Raw genomic sequence first — 22,380 nt, 5'->3', positions numbered from 1 at the left:
TGTAAAAAGGGTTTATTGGTGCTGCCGCCACAAGAATTTCACCCATTTTTTCCCCTTGAAGCCCTCCTAACACTTTTTGTTAGCTGAAATGAAAAGAATTGTTATTCAATCATCAAAATAAAGAGTTTGAGTAATATGACACCGAGCTTGGGGGAGTTTTTGAGGTGCTTGGTGAGATGGTTGTTCCGTATCTGAGGGTCACTAACACTTGCACTGTCTTTCATTCTACAACCTAACCATTTCACAAGAAAATGCTCTGTTATCACTAACAACCTGTTTCTATCGCCTTTATCATTCATAGCTCGCCTCGCATTTCCATCACTACCGAAATATTTTTAGCCAGCGCAATACTCTTCTTGGTCTCCTCTAAGTTCCTCTTAATATTTCACACTGTAGACTCAGGACAGTTCAATTTCCTCACTTTAAAAGTTCCCAGTCATTCAGGTGGCAAATCACTCCCTCCACCACCTCCCCTAGCCCCCACAGGCAAAAATGCAGAAGCCATTATTGATCACCGACCCTAACAACCGCTGGTTATAGTGGCGAAAATCTCACACGTGGGCGCAGCGCTGTATTCCACTGAGCGTGTGTGAGAGTGAGGCGGAGTGGACAACTACTTCATCAACATGGCGGCAAACAAACGCTACCATTGATGCGCTCGGACGCTTCCCACGAAATTTCCGTTATTCAAGAGAATCCAGACGTTATTATCGAAAATGGGTATCTATTGTAACTTACCGTTATTGTCGAAAACGTTATTGTGGAAGTCGTTATTGGCGAGAGCCTACTGTACTCAGCTTTATAACAAACTCACCGGATGAGGATAATGGACGGAAGAATGGGGTAATTTTCTTCTGTTGCTGGGCCATAACCATCTAATCTAGCTGAGAGTACCTAGATGCAGCCTGATTCAATGCCTCCACCACTTGCATACTGCATTCCATATCAGGGTCATGTTGCAGTGCAGACTGGGTGGCAGAAGTGACGTGCTGCATAAACTCCCTCAGCTTAGGAATTGTCAGTTCCTTCCCCATTGTTTGGGGCTTACCTGTTGCTTCCTCTTCTTCCTCGTGTTTCTTCGCCATCTCCATCATCTCCAAGACTTCAGAAGTGAGAGGATCCTCCATGCTGAGAAGCAGTTCAGTCACATGCTCTTCTTTGATTTCTTGAAATCCTGTATCACCTCTCACTTCCTTAACGAGCTTCATAATGTCTTTCACGTCTTCGCCTTCATCAGAGCCCTTAAAGTCATGGACTACCTGAGGCCACAGATTATGCCACACTCCATTTAGTGCAGTTTCTGGCACACTTTTCCAAAGAAGTGTGATGTTAGTTATGGCATCTTTGATGGTGTAGCTCTTGCAAAACATTGCTGCAGTCATATTGATGTCCTTGTTCATAGCTTCAGCCATTTGCTTCATGGTAAACTTGAGATAATATCTCCTGAACAAGGCAATAACCCCTTGATCTAGTGAGTAAGTGAAGTCGCGTTTAGAGTGGCTATATGCGTTGTCCATGAGAACCAAGGCCTTGTTACTAAGGTTCATTTTTTTTTTTTTTTTTCGATGAATGGGGTGGCATGGCTGATTTACCACTCATGGAAATCTCAGAAGACATCCACGCCTTCTTGTTTGATTGCCAAATTACAGGAAGTTTTGGGATGAGCACATTTTACAAGGCACGAGGTCTAGCTGAGTGGTGGATGACAAGTGGCTTCATTTGTGTGGTGCCTGATGCGTTGGCCATGAGGAGAATCGTCAGTCTATCTTTGCTGACCTTGAACCCTGGTGCCTTTTCTTCACTCTTCATTAGATAGGTTTTCTTGGGCATTCTTTTCCAATTCAGTCCAGTTTCATCACAATTCCACACTCGACAAGGAGAATAACCATTTTCTAACACTAAAACCTTCAGAATTTTCTTCATATCTTCAGCTGCCTCCGTATCGGCAGATGCAGCTTCACCTGAAAGTGTCTCATTCCGTAGCCCCGTTCTTTTGATAAATTTGTACAGTCAGCCTGTACTTGCTGTGAACTTGCTGTCTTTGATGGACTTCCCTACCCTTTCAAGTAACCGAGACTGTATTTCATAGGTTGCTCTAATATTCTTCTCGTTGAGCTTGATAGTGCGGACAGAGCTCTCTGACAGTCCAAAATATGTGTCCCACACTTGAAGCACCATTTCCGCATTGCAGTGCTTCCAGCACCTTGTTTTTCAGCTCCAGCGTAATATCTTGCCTTGATTTCTTGGTCTTTTGGGTAGTTAATGATGTAGTAGCTGGCCTCTTGGACATAGTGGCGATGGTTGATGCACGTGATAGAAGAGATAGTGTCACACAGTATGTCCGTTCACTAGAGCGTCAGCTCAAGAACTGAGGATGCTTGAGGGTGTGAGAGGGCGGCGGGCAGCCATGTAGCGTGCCCAGAGACGTGTCTGGCGGGAAACATTAGGCGCAAAACTTAAAATAGTGTGTTTCCATATGACTCGCCAGATTTGACTTGCGTAAAATAGAAAAGATTCGCTTTAAATTGATAAGGTGTCCTTAATTGTGGGTGTCGCTTTAAATCGATTCGCTTCAAATCGATGTTCTACTGTACTACTGTAATTATTTGTGATAATTTTTATGCAAATAGACCTGAGTTTAAATTGTTTACCATAACGGACATGATAGTAATATTTTACTTTTAACGGACCCGAGTCCTAATGGGTCAAAGTGTCTGTTAAAGCCGAGGCCCGCTATACAGGTTGACTATCAAAAATCCGGCAACCTCGGGACCTGAGGAGTGCCGGATTTTCGAAAATGCCGGAAAACTGATGGTTATATTTGCTGTATAAGTTTAACAGAAAATGACTACCTGTACAGTCCTTTAAACAAAGAAAATTAAACACTAAATGAAAAGCAAATGAAATTTTATTATATATGCTGTATACAGTATATTTAACAGAAAATTACTACCTGTACAGTCCTTTAAAAAAAAGAAAATTAAACACTAAATGAAAAGCAAATGAAATTTTAATGTTTACCAGGCTAAACAGCAGATGGGCTGTCAGGATTATTATCTTTATCACTGACAGTGACAACATCCTCAGCAACAGGAACAGGTTCAACTTGCCTTGAATATATCGTGCAATGTCTGTTGCTTCATATACTTGGGTCTTTCTCTAATAAGTTTATCTTGGAGCAAGAAAACATTCATGATTTCTTGTTCATTTACAAAACTTCGTTGCTCTAGTCCAGCCAGCAGTTCAGTTGTCAACGTAATTAACCTGTCAATAGAGATTCTGTCTCTCACATCTTCCTCATTTTCTTCACTGCTTTCATCTTCATCACTACCTGTACAGGCATTTCTCTCCGGACTTTTAACCATATCTACAATTTCAGAATCAGTGTAATGATGAACTGTAGGCACATTATCATCAACATCCAACCATTCTGTTAAAACATCTTCATTTATTCTTGATGAAAGCTCCTTGGCATCAGGATTAGTTACATCTTTAACATAAGCAAGAAGTTCATGTATAAGTTGCTCTTCTTTGGAAACCCTAAACCCTGCAAAATCATTTTCTGTGTCTTCGTTAGAATGAGAAGTAAACATTAAACTTGGCCACAATTTATGCCATCCATTTTTCAGTGTTGATGTTTTAATAGACTTCCAAGCATTGGCAACACAGTACACTGCATCCTTAATGTTGAACTCTTTTATGAATTTCTGTACTGGGGTGCCTGAATTAACTGAACTCACTAGGCTCCTCATTAACAGGGATCGATACTTACACTTCATAGAACGTATGATACCATTGTCCTGTGGTTGAATTAGTGATGTGCAGTTGGGTGGGAGGTAGGCAACAAAAACATTATCTTTCACTAGAAGATCGACTTTTGGATATGCCAAACAATTGTCTAAAATAAGAAGTATCTTGCATTTAGGGTCTAGTCCATATGAGTTACAGTGAGCCCTGGCCTCAGGAACAAAACATTTATGAAACCAATCCAATGTAATATCAGTGGTAACCCACCCCTTCTTGTTGGCACGGTAATGGACAGGAAACCGTGTCATACCCTTAAAGACCCTCGGATGTAAACTTTTTCCGATAACAAGCAACTTACATCTATGGGTACCCGCAGCATTAGAGCAGCACATTACTGTGACGCGATCCTTCGAAGCTTTAAACCCCGATGGCGATTCTGCATCCTCAGTTGTCAGAGTTCTTTTTGGCGTACATCTCCAAAATAAGGCAGTCTTGTCAGCATTGTACACTTGTTCAGGACTTAAATTTTCATCACTAACTAACTTTGCAAATTCATCCACATAGGCACTAGCTGCATCCTTGTCTGCTGAATGTTTTTCACCACATACTGCACGAAAATGTAAGCCATGTCGCGACTTGAAACGTTGCAGCCAACCTTCTGTATAGTCACACTTGTGTTGCAATCCCAGCTCTTCATGAAACACTTTGGCTTGTTCCTTTAATAAATCACCAGAAATTTCCACACCTTCACTTACACGAAGTTTAAACCAGGTTATGAGAACTTGGTCTAGTTCCGCACTTTTTCCCTCCGACATTGACTTCCTTACAAACATTTTCCTTTTTGATCCACTGTCAGAAAAGAACTTTAACAGTTTTTCTTTCTGTTTTTTAATATCATACACTGTTGAAGAGCCTATGTTGTATGTTTCACAAATGGTTCGCACAGACACGCCGTTATCAAGTTTTTTGAGCACTTCCACTTTCTCTGCGATCGACAACGCACGATGTTTACGTTTTACGCCACCGCTTTTCTTTGCTGAATCCATGATGGGGCTATACAGCAGCAATTAAATGATAAAATCAGAAGGAATGAGCATGAATGCTTGTTAGCAGGTGCAAGCAAGACCCAACAGCTGATTCTGGAGTACAGTGCTATCAAAACATAAACGGCGCGTCCGAAAACAATGGTGCGCCAAGGCAGGAAATCTGAAAATGCGCTCCGAAATCCATGCCGGAAAACTGAAGGTTCCGGTTTATTGATTGGCGGATTTTTGATGGTCAACCTGTAGACAGTATCCACTATATTGGGGGTATGCTCTATATTGTGCGTTTTATTGTGGAGGAACCCATGTGGAGATGTTTGGAGGGGTGCCTGTGAAGTTGTTGGAGACTCAATGGTAGTGGTGGACTAGTCTAAGGGTGGCCTGGTTATCACGTGCTTTGTTTGATGGGAAAAAATTTAGTTTTTCAGGATTTTATTGTTAAAATAACATGGAAAGTAGTTCATAGTATCGTATAATAATTTAGAACAATGTTTACATTCTGTCTATGCTATTTATGGTACACCAATACAGGTATTTGTAAAAATAATATTACTCTACCAAAGACTATAATATTAAATTTTTGCCAACTTCAAATATACACAGCTGTGTGTTTACCTTTCATAAACTGTGCTCCTAGACCTACTATACACATCTCACACCATATACCATGAAATACACAGACACAGACAGACAAACTCACGCACAAGACCTCTGTGTGCAACAAAATTAGAATATTTCTTTACAGTACAGAATATGAGATGAAATAAACATACACACACATGCATCTTTTATATATAATGATGTTTACTGTTATGCTTAGTCTTTCACATGCATACACACCCACGCATTACCTATGCATGCAACAACTCGATATGTAAACATTGGGAATCCAGTAAGTCAATAGGCCTTTAAAAATCATGACGAATGGAGAGTATACATATACAGTGACCATAATGCCCTATTGCCGTGTATATGTACGTTGACCGCATATTAGCGGTTAAGCATTTAGCTATGAGTGGTGACTGATGCATCCCAGACTCCTGTCTAAGGGATTGGTTTGCACCTGGTGATTATTACTATTTATTTTATTAGGGCTAGCCATCAATGTTGGTTACCCTGGGGAACAACCTATAATATTTTGTGTTTTATACCCGAGTCTCCTTGTCTTGACTTAGCAATAAAATGAGTTTTCTATGATCAGTCATTCATTTGTTGCCTTGTAATTTTAGTAGGTTGAGGAACAGTGATACATGTTTTTGTTTTGTTTTTGTCTAAAAATCTTATTATTATATTTTTCCAGCTATAAAGTACATCTCAAATGAGACCTGGGAGGTGGTACGTGTTCGTGTGGACACAATGATTGAGTCGCGTTGTGAGGAGCTGGCCTTTCGTGTCCTCAAAGTTTGCATAAGGTATGGTTATACTGTATGTTTTTTGTGTTTTTAATTGTGAATAATTTATTATATTATGTATATTAATATTTTTGAGTGCAGACACATGAAGTGTTCAGGACTTTAGGAATGAATAAATCATTTGTAGTGTCTATGAGCAACAGTTACTTCACCTCAGTATTATTCTGTCCACTAGAATGCTGCAAACATAGTTTACAGTACAAATAGATTCAACATGTAATTACTTTGGAGTTTCTGGTTAGTGGTGGTAGTATTGGCAGTAGCAGTGGTGGTCAAGTCTGCCATGATAAGTGGATGTGATGGGATGTGGCAGGCCTGGTGCCATGAAAACTTAATTATGATCCTACTCACCCACAATGCAAATTATACCACTGTCCACATGTCCTACAAACACACAACCACTAACCTTATTGTCACCCAAAATATGGCCTTCTCTCACTACCTACGTCATGTTTCCATACATATTATGGCTGTATCTCACTATTCACGTGACTTCTCACAGTGCTTCTTTAATCACAACTTTATGCCACAACCTTTAGTATATTTCATACTTCCATCTGCATCATTTTTTCACCTCCCAGACTGTCACTCCCCTCACAACCTACAACTGTTCTGTGTAGACTCTCCCAAAAAATTACCCCCCCCTCCCCCCCCCGGCCTGATGTATTTGGAAATGAACACAATAACACGTGCACAACAGTCTCGGTTCGGTTAGTATTTCTGATTGTGAGTTGCACCTTTCGTTCTTTCTTCTTGCACCTGTTAATCACCATGATATCTGCAGTATACCACCTATTATATACATAATGTAATGAAATAGAATGAATTGTGATACCATATGCAAAACCAATAATGTCATAGAGTAACCCCGCTGACTTATGCACTTTAGATACTGTTTCAGCCCCAGGGGAGGGGTTGCCAAATAGGAATATAACGTTACTATGTTTTCATGAACCGTGTTTACAATGGAATCTCTTCGAACGAAATATGAAACATTATGATCTGAGATTACATTCATTTGCAAATACAGGTATAATAATTACAGGTGTACTATGATGCCATATCCAATTACTATGACATTATGATTTTTGGCATTTCAATATTATTTCTACCTCAATTGATGAGGTAGCAATTATGAATACAATAGAACGTCGATGTAACGCGAGATACGTTCCAAGAAAGGTCACTTTAAACCGAATTCTCGCTGAATCGAAGTGTTGTTAAAATGGAATAATTTAGTTTGGTACTTGAGAGAGAAACAAAATACTAACAAAGACTTTTATTAACTAGTAAATATGAGAAAAATATATGGTGTAATGATATATATGCAGCAAGCACTCCCTGCAGTCGAGTTGAGAGCTGGACGGTACTGATACTGTGTAGTACCGTCAGCTGCCTCGGGCCACTGGCCCTCCCCGACTGAGAGTATACACCCAGATGCACCTCAGCCCATCTCCTAGAATAAACAAAACATTGTTTTGTTCAGGCTGTAGTATTATGCTAAAACAAACACTCATAAATCAACACAGCTAAAATTACTGGATGCGAAATGGTCTGTTTACTAGCATCAGCTGATGGGGGAGGGTGGTGCCACGCTCCACCCGCCTCTCGTCTGACTCACTTTCCTCTCAACTTATTTTTCAATTACTTTATGCTATCAAAAATAGATCTTCAATCACCTTTGGTTAGGCAATTCATCCTCTGAAGGTGCAGAGCCCAACTCGACCAGCTCATCATCCACAACACTGTCTATACACTGTCTAGTGGTGTGGCTATTGACACATCTGACATGTGGGAAGCACTGGATGACGGCCATGTCTACCCAGGCGTAGATGGGCCAGCTACTTCAGGAGCTGAAGGAATGGAAAGCATTCAATAAATTATTGAAAGTCTACCACATAATTATTACATATCGTACACCCAAAATTTAATGTCTTTTTTCCAAGCAATAAACACTAAGTTTCATAATACTCAGCTTTATAACAAACTCACCGGATGAGGATAATGGATGGAAGAATGGGGTAATTTTCTTCTGTTGCTGGGCCATAACCATCTGATCTAGCTGAGAGTACCTAGATGCAGCCTGATTCAATGCTTCCACCACTTGCATACTGCATTCCATATCAGGGTCATGTTGCAGTGCAGACTGGGTGGCAGAAGTGACGTGCTGCATAAACTCCCTCAGCTTAGGAATTGTCAGTTCCTTCCCCACTGTTTGGGGCTTATCTGTTGCTTCCTCTTCTTTCTCGTGTTTCTTCGCCATCTCCATCATCTCCAAGACTTCAGAAGTGAGAGGATCCTCCATGCTGAGAAGCAGTTCAGTCACATCCTCTTCTTGGATTTCTTGAAATCGTGAATCACCTCTCACTTCTTATCGAGCTTCATAGTGTCTTTCACGTCCTTGCCTTCATCAGAGCCCTTTAAGTCATGGACTACCTGAGGCCACAGATTATGCCACACTCCATTTAGTGCAGTTTCTGGCACACTTTTCCAAAGAAGTGTGATGTTAGTTATGGCATCTTTGATGGTGTAGCTCTTGCAAAACATTGCTGCAATCATATTGTTGTCCTTGTTCATAGCTTCAGCCATTTGCTTCATGGTAAACTTGAGATAATATCTCATGAACAAGGCAATAACACCTTGATTTAGTGGCTGAATAAGTGAAGTCATGTTCGGAGGAAAGAAGGCCAAGTTTACGTCCATATTCACACTGCACAGGTGTTTGGAGTGGCAAGATACGTTGTCCATGAAAACCAAGGCATTGTTGTTAAGATTAATTTTTTTTTTACATTTTCGATGAATAGGTTGGCATGGCTGATGTACCACTCATCGAAAATATCAAAAGACATCCACACCTTCCTGTTTGATTGCCAAATTACAGGAAGTTTCAGGATGAGCACATTTTTCAAGGCACGAGGTCTAGCTGAGTGGTGGATGACGATTGGTTTCATTCGTGCGGTGCCTGATGCGTTCGCCATGAGGAGAATCGTTTAGTCTGTCCTTGATGACCTTAAACCCTGGTGCTTTTTCTTCATTCTTCATTAGATAGGTTTTTTTGGATATTCTTTTCCAATACAGTCCCGTTTTATCACAATTTCACACTTGGCAAGGAGAATAACCATTTTCTAACACTATATCCCTCATAACTTTCTTTATATCCTCAGCTGCCTCTGCGTCAGCAGATGCAGTTTCACCTGAATTTACTGTCTTTGATGGACTTCCCTTCCTTTTCAAGTATACGAGACTGTATTTCGTAGGCTTGGTTTTGTAGCATGGGGCCAGTGAGTGAAAATTTTTGGCGCTGCATGTCTTCTACCCATAACTTAAGTGCTTCTTCCATCTCACCATACATAGCACTCTTCAGGTGGAGTTTACCCTTGGCAACATCTGGTGAAGCATAGGCTGCTCTAATTTTCATCTCGTTGAGCTTTATAGTGCGGACAGAGCTCTCTGACATTCCAAATTGACGTCCCACACTTGAAGCACCATTTCCACACTGCAGTGCTTCCAGCACCTTGATTTTCTGCTCCAGTGTAATTGCTTGCCTTGATTTCTTGGCCTTTGGGGTAGTTAATGATGTAGTAGTTGGCCTCTTGGACATAGTGGCGATGGTTGATGCACGTGGTAGAAAAGATAGTGTCATACAGTGTCATACAGTATGTCCGTTAACTAGAGCGTCAGCGCGAGAACTGAGGATGCGTGAGGGTGTGATAGGGTGGCGGGCAGCCATGTAGCGTGTCCAGAGGGAAACAATAGGCACAAAATTTAAAATATGATGCGCCTTGATTGGCTCGGTCAAAATAGGAAAAATTTACTTTAAATTAAAACATTGTCCTTTATTGTGGGTGTCGCTTTAAATCAATAATCTTAAATTGATTCGCATTAAATCGACGTTCTACTGTACAGTGTATCATCTCATGATTTGTGCTGGCCTTGGATCATTATCTGATACACACTACGAACTACATCTGTCGGTGCAAGCTGTGTTTTCCTGTGAGTCTCGGGTACTAGTGTTAGTCATGAATTTCCAGCAGAAAGCACCCTCTATTTGACTGCCATTGATTATTTTTGCTACATTAATATCATTATTTTAATCTATTAAAGATGGAGTACGGTGATTCACCATAATTACAACAACTATCAGAAATAATAACTGGCAGCCTCACAGATATTAGGAAGGCGGGTCTACCAACATAATGCAGGAATCACAATTAGTGATTGGAAATAGTTGTCTATTGTGACACATTGTGTCGATGAGAAAAGGGGTCAATACCTTTTTGGGAGAGTGTACACTACCTCCCACATGGCCTCCTGTAAAACAGCCTTTTGTCAATATGCACACCACCTACCACAGTGCTACCCACTCTACAACCTTTTGTCACTCTCCACACTGCCACCCTCAACACAACACCTCCCATAACACAGCATAACCTTGTGTAATTACCCACACTACCACCCATAATATAACCATATTTCATTACCCACACCATTTCCAATACTGCCATCCACAGTACTATAACTTTGTCAATATCCACGCTGACACCACCTCAACAAACCCAGGTCACTACCTACTCCAACTCCCACATTGCTACTAACAACAAAACTTTGTGCCACTGGCCCACTACCCACACCTCCCACTGTTACACATACGATACTTCACAAACTCTTAACACTACAAATTTAAAACAAATAATAATCACTGCTTATAAACTATATAGGTAAACATTCACATTCAGTATAAAATAACATAATTTGCTCATAGATACTTTGATGTTATGGTGACTAGTGGTTTTCAGTGTTCTGACTGTGGGGCAGGGATGGTAGCCAGTGGTTGACAGATGCTTGCATGCTAAATTTCATTACATTGTTTTTGCATTTTGTCCCTCATGCACTAAGAAAAAAAATAATTCAGACATTTTAAACACTGCACTATCATGAATATGATGAACCATAGTAAATTATACTGTACAGTAATACCAAGATTTACGCGGTCAATTGAACCCGTGGAGGCCCGCATAAAACGGGAAACGCGTAAATGGAACAACAGAACATATGGGATTAATTGAAATAGAGACTGGGCTGACCCCCAAACTCCACTTTTTCCCGACACAATACATACGTTGTAGTAAAAATAACATCTTAACTTTATGATGGTATGCACACACACATAATATAGAAGAGAAATATCAATAAGAGAATAGGGGGATCGGTGGTAGAAGCGGTACCGTTCTTGCCTCGCAAGCGAGATGTCCCAGGTTCGATTCCCGGGCCGGTGGAAGTTGTTTGGACTTACTTCCTAGCCCCCATTAGTCCCTGTTCACCTAGCAGTAAAGTAGGTACCTGGTGTAAGTCGAAAGTTGCGAATTCGTATTCAGGGACAAGTTGTTGGAGCTTCCAATAACTTGAGGACATAAACCACTGACTCTTCAGGCTTCTATGCCCTTGACTCTTCAGGCTTCTAAGCCCTTAACTCATGAGACATAAAGGCAAGCATGAACTTTGCATGCTTCCCTGTTGGGCGCTGTAAACGCTTCTGCGCTTCACCTTACACAATGATGTAGGGGAGTGCCCAATAAAAAAAAAAATGAGAGAATAATATACTGTACTGTACCAGGTAAAAGAAAAATCAAGGTTTAACACTTACGTAAGGTTAGGTTATGTTAGGAAAAATCAAGGTTTAACACTTACGTAAGGTTAGGTTATGTTTTAAAAAATCAAGGTTTAACACTTACGTAAGGTTAGGTTATGTTAGGAAAAATCAAGATTTAACACTTACGTCAGGTTAGGTTATGTTTTAAAAAATCAAGGTTTAACACTTACATAAGGTTAGGTTATGTTTTAAAAAAATCAAGGTTTAACACTTACCTAAGGTTAGGTTATGTTAGGAAAAATCAAGGTTTAACACTTACGTAAGGTTAGGTTATGTTAGGAAAAATCAAGGTTAGGCTTAACACTTACGTTAGTAGAAGAGATGGGTCGGCGTACGGGAATGGCGGCTGGTTCCGAGGCAGAGGGCAGAATACTGGCCCTCAAGTGAGTCACCATCACTGTCCTTCACATTTGTCAGGGCCTCCCTGACAAATCCCGCAAAGTCACCATCACTGTCTCTGTCACTATCACTGGCTTGGGCTGGCTGTGGTGGGTTGCGGGCGAAGAACTCGGCAATGCTTTGTTGACGGCTAATGTTGATGTTGTCTTAATACACCTTGATGTACGGCTCCATAGCCTGCAACAGCTGGGTAATGAAGACTTCATACCGGTTATCATTAGGGTCGTCGGAAAGGAGGAGCTTCAGTTTCTCTGCACACTCGATGGCACCCCTAACATTACCATGCGTTAACTTGTGTTCTTCTCGGGATGACGCACCACCTGCCTCTTCACTGATGTGATCGTCTTCCAACATCTCGTCGGCAGTCACCTCAGGATCCCTGATCACCTCCAGGATGTCTTCGTTAGTGGTATCGGAGAAGCCTGCAGCTGTAACACTGCGCAGCTTCTCTTGCAAGGTCCACTGCCACTGCAACAGACTGAACCTCACCAGTCACAGGTTGACTCTGCCTCCCACCTGGGATACCTTGCAAAACATGCCTCCATGCGTGACGAATCGTTGCTACAGACAGCTGATCCCATGCCTCCACCAAGAAGTCCACAGCTTTCTTGACGTTAAATTTCTTCCAAAAGTGTTTCACGAGAACTTCTTGCTTTGCCAACTGTTGTTCCTCATCCTCGTCGCTCTTGCTATCGGTGTCACCCAGGTTACGCAACTCATCCTTGGTGTTTGTATAGTCGTTCAGGAGCTTAAACTTCTTTGCAGAGTATGCAGCTTTCACATTGCAGATTAATTCTTGGTTCATGGGCTGGATTAATGACATAGTGTTGGGAGGAAGGAAGATCACTTTTACGTTGGGGTGACGATCCAACAGTAGGGGCGAGTGTCCTGGTGCGTTGTCAAGGAGCAACAAAATCTTGAATGGAACATTCTGTTGCTCACAGAATTTCTTCACGTCAGGAACGAAAGTCATCAAACCAGGAGAGGGACAGAGCAGAGAACATCGACTCTTTATGTGCGGTCAGCCAGTGGACATTTAGCTTAGTCATGTCCACGTTCTTGTAGGCTTGCGGGCTGTGTGAATCACCGATAACTTGAGTTTACAGGAACCGGAGGCATTGGTGGTAAACAGGACGGTGATGCGCTCCTTCTGCAACTTTCGGCCCCGACACTTGCTGGCAGACTGGACAACGAAGGTCTTGGAAGGTAGCTTTTCCAAAACAGACCGGATTCGTCATGTTGAACATCTGGTCGTCGGTGTACTGTCCTTCCTCCATAATCTCACGTAAGAACGGAGGAAAATCCCTAGCCGCAACACGGTCAGCACTCGCTTCTTCACCACCAATGTTATTGTTGGTGATCTTGTTCCTCTTCTTAAACCTTTGCAGCCACCCAGAGGAAGCATTGAAGGGTTTGGGCTCTGCAATTTCCATCTTACGTGACACTGCTGCGTGTCGACCGCCATGTTCCGTCTTGCCTGACGAATCAAGTAACACACAAGTAAATTTTCTGTCTTGAGAAGCACCTTGTTCTGGCAATACTTGATCATTGAAGCACCTACAGACTTTGTGATGTTCATGTGTTCTTTTATCTTGGCTGCATCCTTCTTGATCGTCCGGATCGTAGATTCGTTAACACCATGCTGGCGCGCGAGATCAACCTGTCTTGTTCCTTTTTCTAACTCTTGTATTATACTGTACTTCACCTCGTAACTTTGGGCACGTCGTATCTTCTTTGGCTTAGGGCGGCTGGGTCCAGGTAATGCAAGGTTTCTCTGTGGTGGTGGTGTGTGGTCCGGCGGCAGCCATTCTTACGGAACAATAGATACCTGTATACACGGTGTGGCTGGGAGGGATGTAACTGATGCGGCTAGGTCAAGCGCCTTCTACCTGCCAGCGGGAGGGCACGTCATATTACATTAAACCAATCACAGCTAACGGTGGAGGGAGGTAAGGATGCGTGGCCCTATCACAGTCCGATACGTCGTATGACGTCAGCGATAACGCAACAGAGGCATCCACTGCGCAACCTACTCATGCCGCTTGCCCAACATGGCCGGAGGTTTGAATCCAAAAATGGCGACGCGGCAGGATCGCCAGCCGCTCTCCGCGTTTATGAGTACACCAGACCCCGACTTACGACTACGTGGACTTACGACCGTCGGGACTTACGACCGCCTCAGATATAAAAAAAAAAAAAAAAAAAAAATTTTTTTTTTTTTTTTTTTAATGACACACGCATTTTCTATACCGAAACGTTTCCAGTTAATGTAGTCTCCATGTATAATTAGAAAATTATGGGGGCCCCATGTGCATTCAGCTGACTACATTAAAGGTTAAGTGCTCAGTCACACTGTATCCATTCCTTATTATTTATTACTTTCACTGTACTGTATCCATTCCTTATTATTTATTACTTTCACTGTACTGTATCCATTCATCATTATTCATTACTTTTACTTTACTGTATTTCATTGTAGATTTTTTATTAAAAAAAAAAAAAATTTTTTTTTTTTTTTTTTTTTTTATCTATATCGGACTTACGACTATATCGACCTCCTGTTTAATCTGATTTATCCTCAACCCTGTCGTAAGTCGGGGTTTAGGGTGTAGATGCACCGCCAGAAGTGGGAATTCTGGTTCTGGCGGAAAGTGTACTGTATTAGTTGTTGTTATATTATTACAGTGGGGTATGCTATAATGAATGGATTCTACTACGAATATTCCTATAATGAACGGTTTTACCCATAAAATTGAGAATGCAATAACGAACGAAACTCCTACAACGAACATTTTTTTTTTTTTTTTTTTTACTTATTTATTGTTTTTTATTACAAGTATTAATGATATTCTTTATTTCAGGGGTTTAGATGCATATTTATGCACTTTTTTACATTTTTACAATTTTATATTATATTTTTCAGTGTTAAGTGGTTGTATTTGGGGGCCTGGAACGGATTAATCCTATAATGAACGAATGCTATAACGAACAAGGTTCTAGAACCAATTTGATTCGTTATAGCATACTCCACTGTATTATTATTATTATTATTATTATTATTATTATTATTATTATTATTATTATTATTATTATTATTATTATTATTATTATTATTATTATTATTACAGCAAAATGCCCATAATTTGCACCCCCAAATTCGAAATTGCTCATAATTCATAATATTTAATGTTACAAAATATATATACCTGTACAGCATGCCCTTAAAATTTATGGGGTTTAGGTCTCAATATGGCTGTAGCCAAAAAATTCACAGGGTTTAAGTCTCAAAATGGCCGCGAATAGCCAAATCCACGAATATCATTTGCTGATTGGGGGTTACATTTTTACTCGTGTGCAAAGAAATGTACAGTATATTCATTCCCTTTGTGTGTTTGCCCTTAGGACAATTACTGGTATTTCTTTTATCTGTATTGTATATGTGTGTGTGTGTGTGTGTGTGGTGTAATAATAATAATAATAATTAACGGTTTATTGAAAGAGCTTGGCAGCCAGAAGGCTGAAAATATACAGTTACATATTTGGGGAATGGGTTTCGAATTACAAATAATATACAAGTAACATAAGTGACACAAATAAGACATAATAACTAGATGGGGAAAAGCTCAAACTACAGTTCATTTCAACATAGTGACAGTGCAAGGAGTAGTGTTTACTGGGAGTGAGTACACTGGTTTATTACAAGTTATTGATAATTTTTACAATGGTTGGGACTGGGCTGTTCTTATAGCGATCAGTTCGTGCACGTATGGGCTGGATGCGGTTGTGGTGTCGAACAGCAATTCTCAGGCTAGGGATCTCAGGTGGTAGTAGGAGCCGGTGTCGAGGATGGTGTAGAAGCTTCTACCAAATTTGCAGATGAGGTCGTGGTGATGGTCAGTGAGAGTCGAAAGGGTCAGTGTGTTGAGCGCTTCTTGATATGTGGAGTAGGAAGGGGAGAGAATAATCTTGCATGCCCTCTTTTGCACTTTTTCTAGGTGTTTACGTTGTGTGGCATTTAGGGAGGAAGACCAGGTGGGGAGGCATAGGTGAGCTTGGGAAGTATGAATGTTGTGTAAACACTGAGGAGCTCGGGTGCAGGAACTCCGAGGGACTTGAGTCGGCGGAGGAGGTGGAGACGGAAACTGGAGGATTTGACAACTTCACTGACGTGTGGTTTCCAATTTAGTTTGTTGTCTATGGTGACGCCGAGGAGCTTCGTGGAATCTACAACCTGGAGTGTGTTCGGACCTAGAGTAATGGAAGGAGGTGGGACAATGTCGGAGGAGAGGTTGATGTGCATAACCATGGTCTTGGTATGGTTGATGGTGACATGGTTGTTGGTGGCCCAGTTTTGGAGACTGTTCAATAAATCCTGAAGGGCGGTATAGTTGGGAGCAGAATTGTTGACGCTGATCCCAATGGTGGAGTCGTCGACATATTTCCAGCGAGCAGGGGTTTCTCTTAGGGCATCATTGATGAGTGTGTGTGTGTGTGTAGATACACAAAACACACACACACACACAAAACACATATACAAATAAATAATAACGGGAAAATACTCACAAATAATTAGAAACAAGACAAAAAATTTATTAAAAATGTTAGTTTACCCTCATGTCAACTCGGTGCTTTGTTATTAAAGTTAACTTTAATAAGAAAGCACCGAGTTGACTTGAGGTAGATTATTAAATTTATCTAAATTTTTTTCTTGTTTCTGATTACTGTACTTGTGAGAGGATTTTCCCATTATTATTTATTTGCATGTGTTAAGTGTTTGTCTACACACACACACACACACATATGCAATACAGGTAAAAAAAATTACTGTCTCAAGAACGAATGGCTCCCTGTCCCTGCTGCGATAATGCCAGCATCTTTAAAACTACCCTTATACATTCTTGGCTACAACAAGGGCGTCATCCATGAATTGTCAGGGCATGCTTTATTATAAATTTCGTAATACAGTAAACCCATGTTATTCATGGGAGTTAGGTTCCAAGGAACAATTGGTGGAAAGCACTTGGAATGAGAGATTTCCGGGTAACGAGACGAATCTCTCAAAGCCGGAAAAAATTTTCTCGGAGGTTCCAGAAATTACCCATTTCATCGTCTCTCGAACTCTGAAAAATATCCCCCATCCCCGGAATATTCTGGGTACCGGAAATATTTTCTCGGAATTTCCTGAAAATGTGCCCAATTTTCATCTTGAACCCGGAAAAACTCCCTCGTTCCCGGAATTTTCCGTGTACTGGGAAAATTTCTCAGAATTTTCCAGAAAATTTGCCTCGTAAAATAGTTGCCAAAGCTGGAATTTTCTGGAAAATTCCCATTTTGGGAATGATTTTCCGAGAAAATTTCAATTCCAGGTATCGGAGAGTTCCGGGTTTGAGGGATTCCTGCTAACGGAGATATTAGTGTACCTCAGTGCGCTACTGTATACCTATACCAAACAACCGAGCAGCCGCGGCAGCACTCATCCCCTCTTTTAACGTATCTAATAATTCAGCTTTCTTTGTCAGGGTCATCACTGACTTCCCCCTTTTACATTTCACTCCACTAGCATCACTAGCACTGACACTAGGCAGTCTTTTAGGGTCCATTTCACACAGAATCATTAAAGTTTTGAGAGTACAACACGGGATGCTACGTCACAGGCAATTGGTGAGCACGGACAGAGGGAGATAAGGTGCTGCGGGCATGTGGGATGACTCGATGCACTGAGGGAAAAGGCTCGCAAGCTAGCCAGCATCTGCTTGACGTGAATCGTTGAAATCTCGAATCACAAATCCACGAATGGCAAGGGTCTACTGTATTTGGGAAAATTTTGAATTATAAGAAACCTTCCAATATATTACAATATATGCAGTATTGTATATTACATTTTTGGAAATATTGGGTAAAATTAACGACTATGAGAGAAATTTTTGAATATACAGTATATGATGCACATTTTACCATGGGATGCATCCTCCGAACACCCTCCTCGGTGTACAGTAAACATGTACAATACGCGTCAAGCTTGTTGGTCACAGTCAGTTCACGTTGGTCAGTCACGGAGTGTACATTGATGGTCTTCCGCACAAGGTTTTTCCCACTTATTTTTCCATCATATCCCAGTGTTTGAGCCATTGCTATACAGTATGTCTGATAACCTTGGACCAAGCACCTAAATCTGGTATTGTACTTAGATATGTTTAAATTTCGATTGGGGCAGAGAACGTAAAAGTGCCTTTTTTTGTTGTTTTTTTCCGGAAGGTGTCCCTCATAATTCATAAGGGCCTATTCTTTGAATTGTAGGAATTTTATTGTACTGTTATTAAGAATCTATAAATTGGTAGTGTGCAGTATATGTTTGTATTGAAAACTGGAATTTATGAAATAGTTAATTTATAGTATTTCCTCTGAAACTACTCACTAAGTACTGTTATTACACTCACCCTGTGGGTGGGCAGTGGGAGCCAATGTAAACAATGGTGGTCACATTCTCAACATTCACAGTTATAGTCTTTTCACTTGAACTTTGCTAATGAGAATTAAGAGCTGTTTGTAGCAAGACAATTAATTGGCTGACAGGAAGGCATGCAAAAGGTTATTCAACCTAGCTTTAATGTTTCGTTTAGCTTAATTATATTCTGTAATTTAAAGGAATAATCATAGCCGGACCCATAAACATAATAAGAAACATAATATCATTACTAGAGCGAATGAAATAATGTTACCCAAAACAACACTTAAGAACTTGGGCACCTGTGTCCCGCACGCTGACACCTTGAAATTTTGTCTCAGGTGGACATGTCATTGGAGGAAAATTTTTGTCCTTTTTAAAGTATATATATACAGTGGTCCCTCTGTTAACGAACACAATGCATTCCAGAAGGTCGTTCGTTAACCGAAAATTTTGTTAACCGAAACCATTGTTTCATTGGGATTTTGGGTAATTAGTTCCAGCTCACTGAAAATTACATACAAACTAAAAATAAATGCAGTAAAGTACACATACTTTGAGGTGTGTATGTAGAAGGCTCCTGGTTGATGATGATGGGAATTAGAAGTGGGGGTGGAGGAGAAGGGATAAGAGAAGGAAGTGGGGGTGGAAGAGAAATTACCCCATGCTTCATGCTGCTATTTCACCCATAAAATTTTAAGTTCACTAGGTGTAATTCAAGATTATTTTCTTTAAATCAACACTGCACTATATATTGCCAATATGTTAAATAAATTTCAGAATGACCAATAATTGTACTGTAAAAAGGTAAAAATGTTTTATGTTCAAGAGAGTCTCAGGCAAGATGCTACCTCCACTGAGCAGAGAGACAAACTGACGCCATGCTGGGTGAGTCAAGTGGCTGTTGGGCGCGCTAAAAACTAGTTCCCTGTACTTCAATTATGTTAAATAATTGCAAAAATGACTAAAAATTTTAATATAAAACTTGGAAAATTATTGAATAGTACAACCTTCTTGATATTTACTCAAATGGGAACGCATTTAAACCCTAGAACCGATTACTGTATTGGCGGACTAATACTCCAGCTGGTGAGCAAGCGAAAACATGCTGAGAGGAATTCGTTAACCGAGTTGAAAATTCTTATGGAAGGTAATTCGTTAACCGAAATTTCGTTAACCGAGGGATCACTGTATATGTATTCAAATTAGGGTTTTGTGGCACAGTTCAGGATCTAACTCCCTGTAATTACAGTGTTCCTGTGGGAGATTAGCTTGTGAGCACCAAACAACTGCCTTACAACTTGTCTTCCAGTTCCTAACCCATTCGTTAGCTGGGGTGTTCCTATACAGGTGCTCCTCTACCTAATAACAAGTTGTTTTCCTGAGGCTTGTTCACAAGTCCAACTTTACTCCTATAGATACCGAACATGTAAAAATATAAAAAGATCGTAAGCACATATTAAAGTAACGGCCTATACAGTAAACCAAAAATCTGAAGCAAATTCGCAACTCCATGTACAGGCAGTCCCCGACTTACGACGGGGTTAGGGACCCAAATCCAGGTCGTAAGTTGAATTGGTTGTAAGTCGAAAATGCGAAAATAATACATAGAAAATCTAAAATGGGTGTCTCTTTTTTTTCTCAGCACCACAAGACTCTCACTTTTAAGCTTGCCAGCCATTTTAAAGGGAATTACAAACGAAAATTTTGTCAGTACACAGCTCAATCACTAACGTCGGGACTCGAAAATATGTACAGTCATGCGCTGGTTAACGTCCTAGATATGTTCTTGGAAACGTGACGTTAACCGAAATGGACTTTGTCCGAAAGTACAGAACCTATGGGATTTATTCTAATTGGTTCCAGGCACACTACCCTAAGTTTCCCACTTTACGACCATTTAGACCCACTAAATATTTATATAATGTTATGGTAAATATCATAAACACACATAGGCATGACTAGGTTTATTACAAAGTGATGAAAAGGATACGCTCTATACCGTACAGAGGGTAGTCCACAAAACATGTAGCCATGTCTCTCTCTATTTGAGTGCCCCGTCATAGGAGTCCGTTTTCTCTCACTTCAGCCCCCCCCCAACAACAAAAACACAAACACAAACAACAAACAAACCAACACAAACCAACACACAACCATCAACCACTAAAGATATAATGTTATGGTAAATATCATAAACACACATAGGCATGACTAGGTTTATTACAAAGTGATGAAAAGGATACGCTCTATACCGTACAGAGGGTAGTCCACAAAACATGTAGCCATGTCTCTCTCTATTTGAGTGCCCCGTCATAGGAGTCCGTTTTCTCTCACTTCAGGACGCCTGAGTCCTCCGTTTTCTCTCTTAATCTTAGAGTGCACCAGAGACTTCGTTATTCCTTAGTAATGACACAGAATTTGAAATTGCAACCCCAGTTGAGGCAACTAGATATGTCTGATTACAGCAAATGTGTTATTGTCAATTTGTAGATGAAAGATTTTATCCTCAATAGATGTAGGTTAACATTACACCTGGAGGCAAATGCCTAAGAAAGGAAGGATATTCCTTTAACACATAATATCTGGCCAGTATGGGGAGGAGCATCGTGTCTCCGTCAGGGGGTCGTGGAGTGGTGGTCCAGCAGGCGTTTTTTTGTGGGGAGGGTGGGGGTATATACGGGTGGTCGTAAGTCAAGGAATACTGTACCTGTAGTTCCTTTTCCAGTACAGTATTCATAAGCCATGCCACCTACCTTTCTCATGTTATTTAACAGTTGTGCTTCTTCAAGCAACATTTTTATACTATCTAGATGAAAAATGCAGCTAAAATCATTAGGGAAAAGCTAAATAAATCCCTGCATAATCACTGGTTGTGTGGCCTCAAAACTCGCCAGAGCAATGGAGCTCTGCTGAGACACTGTCTCTGTGGACCCCTAGCAATGGAGCCTCCCTCTCTCTACAGTGACGAGTCTTAACCTGTCAACAATGCCACAACAATTTTAAAAGACAACTGAAAAGAAAACTATCCGTATATGTTCATTTGCAACAGATATTTGTAGATTTAAAATGTTGTATATTATAGTGTATGATGTTCTGCTCTTTATGTTGCAACATAAAGAAAAAATCTAGGGGTTATGTTAGGCAATTGTAGGATACGGGAGCTTACCGGTAAGGTTAGCCTACAGTGGACATGTATGTGGTAGTTATTGTTCACCATAAATGACCCACGGACAGTACGTGTGGACAGGCTTATTCGTATCTCTGAAAGTTTGTAAGTCGAATTTTCATAAATAAAAGAGCACCCATTTACTTAATGGTCTGGTATTGCTAACTTACAATATGTTGGAAGGTTAATCGATAATCTCTTTAATAATAATTATCTTTATCTTTACAGATGTATACGTCTCAGATCTGAGGGATTGGAAGTTCCACACTTTACAGATGAAGATCACAATCACTTTGTCGATTTGTATTTTGTTCTTCTGTACAAATTTCAGCGCAAAGCTTTTTTAGATGAGGTGAGTACAGTAATTTATATTGTACAATTCTTTAGTACAGGTAGTCCCTGATTTTTGAGGATTTGATTTATGAAATTGAATACATTTTTTTTTTACTAAAATTAAAATATCCCCCCCCCCCCCGAATGAACGCTAATAACATTTGCTGGCGGGGGGGATGCATTTT

The 22,380-nt window shown here is 40.5% G+C and overlaps 1 protein-coding gene across 2 annotated transcripts in view; it reads left to right on the top strand.

Moving 5' to 3' along the window:
• LOC121869332 (uncharacterized threonine-rich GPI-anchored glycoprotein PJ4664.02-like) overlaps positions 1–22,380 on the top strand; it is a 143,378-nt gene that overhangs the window by 26,393 nt on the left and 94,605 nt on the right. For both annotated transcript variants that reach the window (XM_042370627.1, XM_042370626.1), the window contains exons 4-5: positions 6,091–6,202; positions 22,091–22,214. In XM_042370627.1, the coding sequence (XP_042226561.1) occupies positions 6,091–6,202; positions 22,091–22,214 (236 nt within the window). The remainder of the gene's footprint in view (positions 1–6,090; positions 6,203–22,090; positions 22,215–22,380) is intronic.

This window comes from Homarus americanus, unplaced genomic scaffold, assembly GCF_018991925.1.
Source record: "Homarus americanus isolate GMGI-L3 unplaced genomic scaffold, GMGI_Hamer_2.0 scaffold36734, whole genome shotgun sequence".
NCBI lineage: Eukaryota > Metazoa > Arthropoda > Malacostraca > Decapoda > Nephropidae > Homarus > Homarus americanus.
The sequence above is the reverse complement of the archived record's forward strand: the minus strand, read 5'-3'. Positions and strand labels throughout refer to the sequence as shown.